Source organism: Epinephelus fuscoguttatus, linkage group LG10, assembly GCF_011397635.1.
Source record: "Epinephelus fuscoguttatus linkage group LG10, E.fuscoguttatus.final_Chr_v1".
Classification (NCBI taxonomy): domain Eukaryota; kingdom Metazoa; phylum Chordata; class Actinopteri; order Perciformes; family Serranidae; genus Epinephelus; species Epinephelus fuscoguttatus.
The window spans coordinates 25,012,945-25,025,507 of record NC_064761.1 but is presented as its reverse complement, the minus strand read 5'-3'; the positions used below and the strand labels follow the sequence as shown (position 1 = coordinate 25,025,507).

At 42.2% G+C, this 12,563-nt stretch overlaps 1 protein-coding gene across 2 annotated transcripts in view; it reads left to right on the top strand.

The window, feature by feature from the left end:
- ttll7 (tubulin tyrosine ligase-like family, member 7) overlaps positions 1 to 12,563 on the top strand; it is an 84,461-nt gene that overhangs the window by 40,633 nt on the left and 31,265 nt on the right. For both annotated transcript variants that reach the window (XM_049587329.1, XM_049587330.1), the window contains exons 12-13: positions 426 to 499; positions 5,102 to 5,237. In XM_049587329.1, coding sequence (XP_049443286.1) covers positions 426 to 499; positions 5,102 to 5,237 — 210 coding nt within the window. The remainder of the gene's footprint in view (positions 1 to 425; positions 500 to 5,101; positions 5,238 to 12,563) is intronic.

The following is a 12,563-nucleotide window of genomic DNA, read 5'->3' as shown; positions in this document are numbered from 1 at the left end:
TCAGTGAGAATAAGGAAAGATGGCACAGAGGCACTATTTTAAAAAGGGCACTACCTCGAGTTTAAGTGCTGTTAGGGCTCAAGTGCGAGACCAGGTTCAGGTCTATTGAAGGCACACATCAGAGCTCAATGATTCTGCAGTGCCAGTAGTGGAGTGAACCCCTCCTCTCTGCTTTATGCTAAATTGGCCAACTGAGCTCCACAATTATACCTTCGTAACTATAATAAAAGAGTAGAAGGAAAATGCCTCTTAATTATGAGGCATTGCTGGGTGAGACGACTTGTTTCTTATCTTTCTCCCCTCTTGCTTTCTTGGTTTTAAGACTTTATTCTCTCTCTGCTCCTAATAGAAGATAGGCAGGGGGTGGCAGTGACATTCACCTGAGAGATTTAGTCCGTTTTCCTTTGGTTTTCTCCCATTTCTAGAAAGAGCGACTGGCACAGGTCCGCAAGCAGATCTCCAGGGAGGAGCATGAAAAGCAACATCTGGGGAACTACAGGTAGGAGAGAGGGGGCTCTCCCTTCAGAAACTCCACCCACCATACCAGTACCAGCTCCACTAACATTTATGGGGTCATCTGCAGAGCGCTAAGCTCTCAGGAGAATAAATAATGCTGCCGCAGAGAGAACAATCAAAAGAGAGCACCTGATGTTTTGAAAGTGTGAGGTGGAATTAAAACTGTGAGAATATGTAAAATAGAAAGGAAATCACAGGTAGTGTGTAATGTCAAGGTTCAGATTGTCACTCCTCCGTGCGCAGTGTTTTCAGCATTTGAGAAATCCAAATTAGCATATATATGTTGTCCACCAACTGCAAGCACCCCCCCCCCAAACACACACACCTCTACTCTTTTCTCCTCTAGCTCAAGCTGGGACTTTGGAAGACATTGAGCGTGTCAGTTTTTAATAGTCACCTCACAGACGGAGCAGATCAACCTCAGAGCATGACTCAGCAACACCATGTTCTGATTTGCCGCTTAGCCCTTGCAAATTGTTAACGCTCCTTCACTCCCTCAGTTTCTCTTCCTGCCTCGATCTCCTCATCTGATATGTACACACATACACATATCCGGGTCTTGATTTTCTCTCTCAATTTCTTGTACACACAGACAGACACACACGCCTACACAATTGGCTCACACACACACACTCGCCCTCCTTGCCGTCTCCCCCAAGTGTAAGTGACTTCTTGACTCATCACTTGACTGAATGGCTAGTCAGAATACTGATCCCAGCCTGCATGAAGTGCTGTCACCTCCTTCCTCTTTTCAGACACGCAGCCAGACAGTCAATCAGACAGGCTGAGGTCTGTCTAGAGCACCCCTAATAAAGACCTCTTAGCATTCAAATGGTGTCCCGGCGCAGCACTGGAGTCTGATTAACACACTGCTTCTCATTAGATGAGTTCAGCTAATGAACTTACTTACATTCGGCTATTAGATGAAACTTGCATCAGTTACAGATGAGCCAGAACCCTGTGGCATCAGAGGGAAACCCAGCTGGTTGATGCCATTGTTGATGTTCATTTAACATCATTTACACAGTTGGAATCAGGAGGCTTGAGAGACTCTGTTGACCAAAGCAAAGATAGTTTAAAAGTGATGTAAATGGAATATGAATATTAGTTTTGTCTATAGCCCAATTGGGAACATGTGGGAGGAAAATAAGCCCCAGCATGAACATTTTATTTAAAAAATACTGCCGGGTCACCCTCAAATAAAAATGTCCATATGTTCAGGGCTGGAGGGTGCCAAAAAGAGGGAGCAGTTAACACCCACTATTAAAGCGTTGACCTTTTGCCTTCAGTCGAGTGATTTATGTTGCTCTTTGATGACTGACAAGTTCTGGCTCTTTTCATATATTATCATTTAAATTCAGTTTATCCCCCAGTGATGGAGAGATTTTTTCCACGTTTCTCAGTGTCTCTCCAGAGGAAGGAAAGAATCTGGTCCAAGTATCTTAAAGATGGTTAAAAAGTATGACACAGAATCTCGTATAAGATGGTGCCAAGGGAAGTTGATACAGTGACTGGGTAATCTCAGGTCTCTCAATATTCAGCAGTTGCTTGATTTGAACTGCAGTAACTAAAATAATGCATAGAATTGGGTCGACTTCTCAACAATATGGAAATCATGTACCCAGAGCAGCATCTCTGCATAAAGTTGTTAAACGGCAGATGGGGTGCAGTAAAAGTTTTAATGGTGAATTTGTGCAGTGTTAAACTTTACTTAGCACTGTACTTTAACTTAAACCTTCAATTTAAATGGTTATAAATGTGAAGCTGAAAGTCTGGGTAAGGCAGAATCAGTGATTTCTTTTTAAACACATTATACATGTTAGAAAATACTTGTTACAGACATGTGAAAAGACTGTAAAGTATTTACTTCTGTATTGCGGAGTTAAACTGTTAAACTGTTTTTACTGTTATTGTGTCCAGGATTTTTTGGGCGGGCCTGAAATCACGGCTCAGTGATGCAATGCATCCGTGTTGGGCTATTAGTTGCGCATTACTTGTAAGGCATTAAAGTACGATATTACTTTTATTGAATAATGTAACTAATTACTAATAGAATTTCACTTATAATATTTCAGTTACCCCAAAACCTAACAACTCATATCCATCTTATTTTTGTTATCACGTCACTACTGACTTGAAATACAACATCACATGGATTCGTTTTCGTAAATGTCGCACTGCGCATGTACGTCACAAAGCAGCAAGCTAATTAGGAAGATGGAAACGCTTAGTGGCCATAAATATTCCCATTACTGTTATTTTGTTGGGAGGAAAGATGACAAGAGTACTGCTGCTGCAGGTAGTCGTACCAAAACTCTTTCCACTGCGAAAAACACGTCCGCAAACCTCCAGTCTGAAAGCACAACAACGCTAAGCTCCAGGAAATACACCCCACCAAAGGTGAGCCTTCCTCGCCCGCAGATGTCGGCTGTAGCCCTACACTGGCTAAACAATCAAAACTGGATTTTAGTCGTGGATGCTGCAGCTACAAAGACATAATGAAGCTTATGCCTGGATATGTTCTGGATTAAATGTTGCTCCACGAGTGACAGACTTGTAGGCAGAGCCTTGGGAAAATACCGGTCACAGGCAACTTAAGACCCCCAGGTAAATAGACGCTACCTAGCATTAGCTACACTTACCAGTGATTAGCTTGATATTCACACAGAGGCACACATCTGAATTTTGGGGAGATACGCAATCACGGAGAACGACGAGTACGAGTATGCAATAACCAGTTTTAAGGAGTGTAACAGAAAAGTAACAAAACAAGTAATGTAACAATTACTGTTGGCAGGGTGTAATAAGTTAAGTAATATTATTACTTTTAAAAAGAGTAATGAGTAATGTATTGCATCTTTAGAGTAACAAGCCCAACAGTGCCTATCATATAAAAAATAATTTTAAATCAGATGGCCTCAGTGTTGTTAATCATCCCCCAACATGTGGCCATTTTGTTTTGTCCAACAAGCTCTCTTCACTCTTTCAGTGTAATAAATACATGAGTAAAAATCTCTGTTAAACGCCAAACGTCCATGTCAATAGCGACCACTAACGTACCAGGCTTTCAGCTTGAATCACTTACAGCTCACTGCTGTGGGTGTGTATTTGTGCTAACGTTAGCTGCTGAATGAGAGGTCGTCGCCATGAAACGGCCTTATTTATTATCCTCGACAGTAAATTATTCTTGCTATTCTGGCTCAGGATATGTGTGCTGTGTTACTATAGACTGTGTGTGCTACTAGGTTAGCTGCTAACAAGTCTGTCGCTTCGCAGCAGCACTCGCTTTTTTGCTCAGCACCTTTAGTAGACACACCCCCAGTGTCTCAGAGCTCAGATTTTGAAACACATTTATTTTTTCTTTACCTGGACTTTAATAGTGATGGCTTAGTAATCAATATTTAGAAGATGGCAGGAGATATAATGCGGCTGCATAAACATCACATCCAACAATTTATCTGTGTGGTTTTAAAGAGAAGGTCTGTACTTTAACTCCCTTTAGCTTTAACGCCCTGTCAAATTCAAAAGGCCAACTCGGGAAGAGTCTGTCTCCAAACATGTCTGTAAATACGCCAAACTATTTCCCTGCTTTCACGCTCCAAACTGGCCAGTGCTTATTAAAACACTGTCATTGTTTTGATTTGATGGCTGAAGTGATGAGTCGAGGGGAGTTTGGAGATGCATTATGAGGATATCCAGGCGGAGGTTTATACATTTTCCTAATCCCCTCAGGCCTAAGATAAACACTGCGCACTGTTAAAACTAAGCAGAACTCTGCAGAAGGTGTGAGTGGGTAAACTGGCAAAGACTGCGACAAACGTTAAAGTGCACATCTCACCGGGGGTGTACGTGTATGTACTGTATGTGTGGGAAGCAGTTGTGCATTAATGCATTACGCCACGTGAGAAGACTGATTGAAATTTGTACAGTTTCTTGACTCAAGGTCTCCATTAATACTTCTTTATCTGTCTTTTCTCTCTGCTCCCTCAATCCTGCCACTCACCTTCCTTTTGTCTCACCGTTTCACACCTCTCATTGAAATACTTATAATTTTCCCCTCCTGCTTGCTTTCTTTTCTGCCCATCCACCGCTCTCACCTGCTGTGCCTCGACCTCGCTGTGCCTCACTCCATCCACTCCTCCCTCTCCTTTCATCAAAATCTCCCCCTGTTAATCTTTGTATTCCTTTTCTTTCTTGCTCCTTTTCTTCATCTCTGTATCTCTTTAACAACCCTCTTTCTCCACTCTTTTCTTACCCTCTTACCCTTTCTTTCTGTCTTTTATCCGTCACGGCTCCCACCCTCCTGATTCTGTCACCGCTCCTCCTCTCACCTCGTTTCCCCCTTTCACTGAACCCCAATCCCCCTCTTCTCTGTCTTTCTCTCCTCCCCATCACTCCCACCCTCTCCTTTGTGAACCCAACCTCTGTTTTCTCTTTTCCTCTATTTCATCATTTCTTCCCTCACCCTTCTCATCCCCTTTCCCCCTATGCCGATGACCCTTCTTCTTCGCCTTTTCTTTCTCCCTCCCTCTCCACTCCTCCCTCACTCCCCTTGCTTTCCTCTCTGTGTCTCTGCGGCCTACAGACGTATTTACCCCCCAGACGACAAGCTGCTGTTGGAGAAGTATGAAAGCCTGCTCTCGGCCGCCTTTCAGACCTTCCTCGCCGGGCGAGCTGCCTCACTTCAAAAGGAAATGAATAATCCTCTGAAACGAATGAAGGCACGTACGTCAGTGGCAGACTGTCAGGCGCACACACACACACACACACACACACACACACACGCACACACATCATAGAAAACTGCAGAGACCCACACACAAACATATACACACAATATGCAGACACTTGTGGACAAGCACATGCCAAAGAAAAGAAACACACAAGCATTTCTATTAAGATTCTGCCCACAGAAACAAGAAAGGATGCGCAAATAATGCGGAAAGTGTGCCGCAGTCCTTCAGATTTGTTAGAACGTCTGACAGAATGTCCTTCTTCTTCTCTATCTGCCTCACTTTGCCACTGTCATTCACTCCGTCTCTCCACAAATATTTATTGTACTGCGTACATGAGCTTTTAAAAGCAAATCAAATCCCACACAACAATGTCATTTTTGTTCCTTTACAGTTAGACACTCTCTTCACTTTCCACTGTCCTTGTTCTGTATCTTCCTCTCTTTTTTTCCCCCATTCTCCCGAAGTTAGATGTGAAGAGGCTTCAAAGTTGATTACAGTTGCTGCCCACGTCTCTGAGTGTACTTTGCTACAGGTTAATTATTTATATAGTAGGACTCAGGGATATACATTTGAACATTAACATGAGAATGCATGCACACACACAAACTTGTGTGGCCATGCATGAAGACATGCTCATGTTTGTACGAGGCTAGAAGTCATTGTATGCATATAAATGCCAATGCCTCTGTGGTACCAGGAGGAATATAGCGCCAGCTAAACTTTGAAGGTAAAGGTATGAAGAGACGTTGCAAAGGAGAGAAGCTGATTTCCATACCACACAACTTTACTGGAGAGACAGGGAGAGAAGCGGGAATAGAGAGGAATGTAGAGTGTTTAAATGGTGACAAGAGAAAGATGAGGGAAAATAGTCAGAAAGTGTAAAGATGGTGAGTCGCTAATAGAGATAGTCGTTTTGTTTTTTGAACAATTCTTTTTAAAGTACTGTGACAGACTTCTTTCATGAACAGACTTTAGGAATCGGGATGATTTGAGGCGAGGACAAAAAAAAAAAAAAAAAGAAACAGAAAGAGCCAATTTTCTGTTTTCAAGTCTGGTTATGTATGCAGAAACAACACATCAATTAAACAAAAAGACACAGAGGAAGACATTGTGGGATATTAAAAACACATGGAGGGAAGAAGGATTGATGAGTTGGAAAGATGCAGATGAAACAAATAAAAACTTCACTGCTTTTGGCAACTGAATAGTAATAGGGAATACCGAATATTTTTGACAGTAGTATTGATATTACAAATTTATATCAAAGCACTGGGAGGAGACGTCTCTGCAACTATTGCAGCTTTTGTAGAAAGAAACCTACCTAAACAGGCTCTAGCCCGTCGCAGTTTATTTTTCAGAAGGTTATTGTGTGTCCTTTGTAAAGAGGAATCTCTGCAGAGTTTTACAGAGATGTCAATCAAAGATCAGGCAGAGTCGTACACCAGGCCGAGGTTAGTTTAATTTTGTCAACACAAAGGTATGTGACTCTTGTTCAAAGTAGGAAGAGAGAGATAATGAGCACAAAGGATCTCTAGAGTTCGCTATCTAATAACATGATCATGAGTGACAACTGGACTGTCCTTAAGGGACAGAGCGATAGATACTCATCTTGGCAAAAGAAGAAGATGTTTCTGAATTTGAATATGATATTCAGCAGACCAGGGAAGAATAATAAGGCTTTTCTATTGGCACTTTTGGCCACGCCGAGTCAAACTATGCCCCTTCGATTTGAGTCTTCTTTTAAAGTTTAAACACGCCGAGTCGCTTCAGAGATGAATCATCTCTGGAGTCAGGCCAACAGTGCACCAAACCACCTCCAAGAGGGTTGCGGTGACGTCATATGGCCTTTATCATTATTATTTAGCTGTGATGATTCAGCGAAATGTCAATCAATCCTGTCAGCCCCTTCAACCTGTACCATTTAAACTAGGGCTGGGCGATAAAACAATCTGGAAATGGGATCGTAATAAAATGTATGTCGATGACGATGATGAATTATAGTCATTTTTACTTGTTATGGATAGACCTAGATAGATCCAAACAGTGTGTCACGCAGCCAAAGTTGACAGACAGCTTTCAGTAAGTCTGCAGTGTTGGGAATGCGCGTCATTGTACACGCCCATTTTTCACTGCAGTTTGTGGTGAGGTGAGGAGGAAGTGACAGTAGGATGGACATAACGAAAAGAAGGGAAAATTAGTGGAAGTGGTGGTGAAGCTGAAAGGGATGAAATTGTGGATAAAAAAGGTTGCACAACGTCAATCATTCGTAAGTGGTTTGGCTTCTTGAAAGGTTGTGACGCATGGACCAAGGCGGTCTGCAAAATATGTCGTCGGTTGGCGCCAACCAGGATGTGAAACACAACAAACCTTTTCCATCACCCAAAAAGGTGGCGTCCCAGCGACCTCACTGAGAGCATGAAAATCCAGGCCAAAACGGCAGTAAGTCAACCAACAAGTGTTCGACGGCCTAGCAACTCAGCTGCTGTGGGCAGCGCTAGCCAGGCTGCACCAAGACAGCAATCAATAGTGTCGTCTTTTGCCGCCGTAACCCCGTGTGAGAAGCGATGGAACAGGAGCAGAGACATAACAGACGCCGTACTTTCTATCCAAAGACATGATGCCAATAGCACTGTGGAGAAAGACAGGTTCAAGAAATTAATTAAAGTGGTAGACTGCAGGTATGAGCTACCAGACAGGAAATGTTTTTCTCAAACTACTCTGCCCAAGCTTTACGACAAGTGCCGTCATTCTTCAGGCGTCAGACATTATCAGGATACTTTTCAAACTCACAGCTTTATCAAAATATATATCGTGATAAAGATAAAAACAAATATAGATCAAAACGGGGAAAATTATCGCGATAATATTTTTTGCCATATCGCCCAGCCCTAATTTAAAACATTAAAATTGTGCATTAATGTTGAAATAAAATGCCCCATAGAAGAAACCATCAGAAAGGCTGTGCATATTTATGATATATGAATATATACAGTGAATTCAATCTGATTACGCGCACTGCAAATATGTATTTCCTCACTTGAGAAAAAAGTGGCGGAGCATCATTCCGGTGGGCTCTGGCAGCACTACATCTATGGTTCTGAAACACTGCAAGCAAGCTTTAAACTATATAGCTAAATCTACCGATCTCAAGGTCTCTACCTAAACAACAATTAATGATCTTATAATAAACCAAAGCCTTTGATTTTGTGCACCAGTCACTGTGCTTTGGTCTATAACCCTTGTGGGATCCATAAGTCATTATCTGACATGCATTGACTGTTTGGCTAGTTTTTCCTCTTGCAAGGGGCCAGAGGCCGTTTGCCAGAGTGCCAACAACATATCTGTCAAGCCTGACAGACATTGTACTCACAAGACTCGTGTTTGCTGCCTTTGTGGGCTTCTCAGGGCCATGAATTGAAAAATGTCATGGATTGTCACACTATCAAAGAAAATAAAACTTGTGTTGTAATCCTAGCGATAACATGCTGATGCACTGCAGAGCCTGGCTTCATTGCTTTGCTACAGAAAACACACCCACAGGTTACACTGGTTTCTACAGGGTTTGCATCAGCCCTCTCCCCACTTCCATTACAGTTAAGTTGACAGGTATGCATCAAATTGTTAGTTCTGTTGTTAGCGATCTATGTTTTCCTGCCTGCTCAGCCGATGTATTCCCATTCTTCCATTTTTCTCACATGGATACTGAAGACAAAAAATAAAAATGTTGTTGAGCAGGTGCAAGCTCAGCCGGCCTGTAGCGCTCTGCCAATATAATAAAATTCGAGAAGTACACAAGTGTGTTGGAGCACTTCACAGTCACTGCAGATCCCATCAGAGTGGCCTGCAAGCTCTGGAGATGAACATTAAGCAGAGGGCTATCAGGAATCTTTAAGGGTCTGGTATTGTGTGGTTTAAAAAGGATAGATAGCTCTAATTTGATTTTCAGCTGGATTTTATGTTATCGTAAATCTAGTATAAGTTCTGTTTCCTGTTATAAGAAGACACTGTGGAGAACAGAGCATGGTTGATAGGTGCTCTGTGTGAGGACAGCATAACATTCATTTCCAGTGATTGACAGTAAAGAGGAAAATAGGAAGATAACACCAATGAGCTACTGATTCATCAGGCAGATGACATCAGGCAGAACTGAAGTCCCGCCCCCGGATGTGGACTGGCCAATCATAATGTAGCATCAGGCCGGCTCAGACCAGGGTCCCACAACAACATAGCTGTGCTCCATTGACTCTAATGCAGTCGTTTCAGATTTCCTTCATTTTCAGGCTGGTTTTGTGGATTTGTAGCTAAATGTTGTGTCTGGGGCACGTCGTGTATTAATGATACTCGTTACCTGGAGAGGTTGGAAAAAGATATACGTCTCCTCCCTCTTCCAAAACCAAAATCAAACCCTTAAAAGTGTACGGTTAGCTAGCTAGCTACTGAAGACTGCCCGTCTGGTGGCGGAGGCCCAGGCGCTGGCAGCGGCACAGTTCATCTGCACACACTGTGATGCCACACAGCTGGTTCAATATCAGCAAAGTTTCCCTTTATATTCATTGTCTTCTGTGGCGATCAGCAGTGATGTGATGGTTCACTTTTACACTGTGATCTGTAGCCTATAGTTCGGCTTTAGCTTCTAACTTTCTTTGTCTTTTTAACCTGTTGTTGTTGTTGCTGTGGTTTCTGATTGGATAGGGGACGGGGCGGATGTTACGTGTTTATGTTTACCGGAAGAAAACACTGTAGTCCTTGCTCCGGATAACAAGATGCTTGACGACGCCGTTCTTAGTGTCTTTTTCGGGCGTGTTTTGCTTATATTCCTGAAGCAGCAGTACGACAACAACCTTGTTCTGCTAATGCTTCATCTGTTGAGGAGGAGATGGGAGGTAGAAGACCGTGCTGTGGCGAATGGAAACCGATGAGTGCAACGAGTCCGACTGCTCTATCTCAGCCCGTTGCTATGCGCACTATATACGTCATCGCGCCAGAAGGGCAAGGAAACAAGCATGTGCAGAAAGACCGGAATGAACTTAAAGAGGAATGAGTGTATACATGCACACAAAATTCTTTCATTCGGAATGACAAACGGAATAAACCACCCCCTTTAATCGGATTTAATTTTCAATCGGAATGACCGTTTAGGTGACCACTTTTAATCGGAATGGCCTTTCATTCCGATTAAAAGTGGAATTAAACTGTCCATGTAAACGTACTGACTGTTTCGTTTCTCCAAAAATATGATAATATTTCTTCAGGGAGTGCAGTTAGTTACAGTGTGGGCTCCATGATTACTCTGACAGCTTGTCGGACCATCACAAAGGGGCGGGGCTTAAAGAAAGGTCAATCAACAAAACATCATTAATGCATAGTCCCTGAAACCAGAACTGGTCATACTCCTTTTTCAAATTAGCACTAGTTCCTGAACCGGTTCTGTTCAGGACTCCTTGGTGCTATCTAGTTAACCAGCCTGCGTTTCCACCAGGTTTGAGCAGAACCATTATAATCAAGGATGCGTCAGCAGAGAAGGGCGTTGCACAATGCACAAGAAAAGTAAAACTTAGTAGAAAGATGGTGGATCCCTGCTACTGTACTTGTTTTTATCCAAAAAACAAGCATGGACTAACTATTCATGAGACCAAGACATGTTCATTCTCCATCCTCTCTATTGAATGTAGAATATGACACGCCCACTGATGTCATCATGGTTTGCACCCCAAGTCAAGGAAAACCTGTTATTTTTTGGTTACAGCTGTGAACCAACTTTTCTGATTCTGAACCAATTTTATTTAGTTGAAATGCTCAGAGCAGTTTGAGATTAGGTGCAGGAACTGAAACTGGACCTGTTCCGCGTTGATGGAAAAGGAGTATTGGTATCATCCAATGCATTTGAATCAGCAGCTCCGGTCGAACCAGCGCCAACTACAGGCGAAAAACCCAGCATCAGTTTAGAACTTCAGATGGGCATAATCTGTGGGCAAAGTAATGTCTCCTGCTCTTATAACGTATGCCACCTACGTAATAAGTGTAGGAAGGCAATTTTTACAGCAGCTGTTTGTTATGCAAGAGTCATAAAAATTGGAACATATTTTCTGCTGAACAATGGCAGCAGAACTGTCCCTGTCTATCCTGTCTCCACAAAGCCTATCCTCCTTGCTTTGAAGAAGAAATGAGAGGGGTCCTGAGGGTTTTTCTTTTTCTATTAGTCTAAAGGAGTGAGCCCAGTTTTACCCAGAGAAGTTTTCTTTTGGCCAAGAGGTATGTGTTTTTACGATGGAGGAAGTAAATTCCTAACCACAGAAATGGACGAGACAGCGTCATCTGTCAAACAGCCAAGAAATATGAAGTCAGAGAATGTCACGGTAGAAGCTGCCAGCAAATAAATTACTGCTTTTTCAACAAAAATGGATAAAAATACAAAAGCCTGCTGGATGGGACTACACACTTGGTCCTCTGCTGCCAAAAAAGTACTTTGTTTGGACAATATAGTTTATGAGCTGACATGTGCCGAGACGGTTGGTGATAGCAAAGTACAGCAACAAGCAACTACATATTATGTGGGCTGACATACACAGAGGGTATAAAATGTTTAATTTGTAAAGTGATCATTACAAATCACGACCTAATAAAGTTTAGAAATGCTTAATAGTGACAGTACAGCCAGTGATCGTTAAATCGGAGCTCTCTACAGCCTGAGCAGCAGCAGCAACATTTGACGTAGACTCAATGTGTTGTGAACACTTTTACTTTAGAGAAAGTAAGTAGCTTTCAATTAATCTGTGATTTCTTTATGTGTGTCAAGTTCTGTTTTTTTTCTTCCATGCTGTAAAACATGTCAAAATATCCATGTAATCTGCTTTGGTGCAATTTTACAAGGTAATGGGCCTCTAGTGGTTTTTAAACCATGGTGGGCGGTGAAGCTTTCACCTCGTGAAAGGTTACTGAGTTGGCAGACTTTACTGGAGAAAAAAATGCCTCTAATTTCTAAATAAATTCTTCAAAGCAAGGCAGAGCACTGTTTTCTTACCGCTTTTAATGATCAAGTTAAGTAAGTATTTCAGATTTTGGTTGCTAGCTCCTCAGGACCACTTATACAATCAGTTTAGTGAACAATGTGTTACAGCATCCTGTCCTATAATTAATGTCTGGGCATGATGTGGTATTTTTTAACTTCTTTTTATTTCTTATACTTGCTCGGGTTCCCTCAAGACATACTGGCAGCTTTAATCTACGGACAAATACTGTAGTAGACAGCAGATAATACTATTCAACACTTGGTCCACATTACCTAGTAATGCAGCAAAATAATTTAAAATA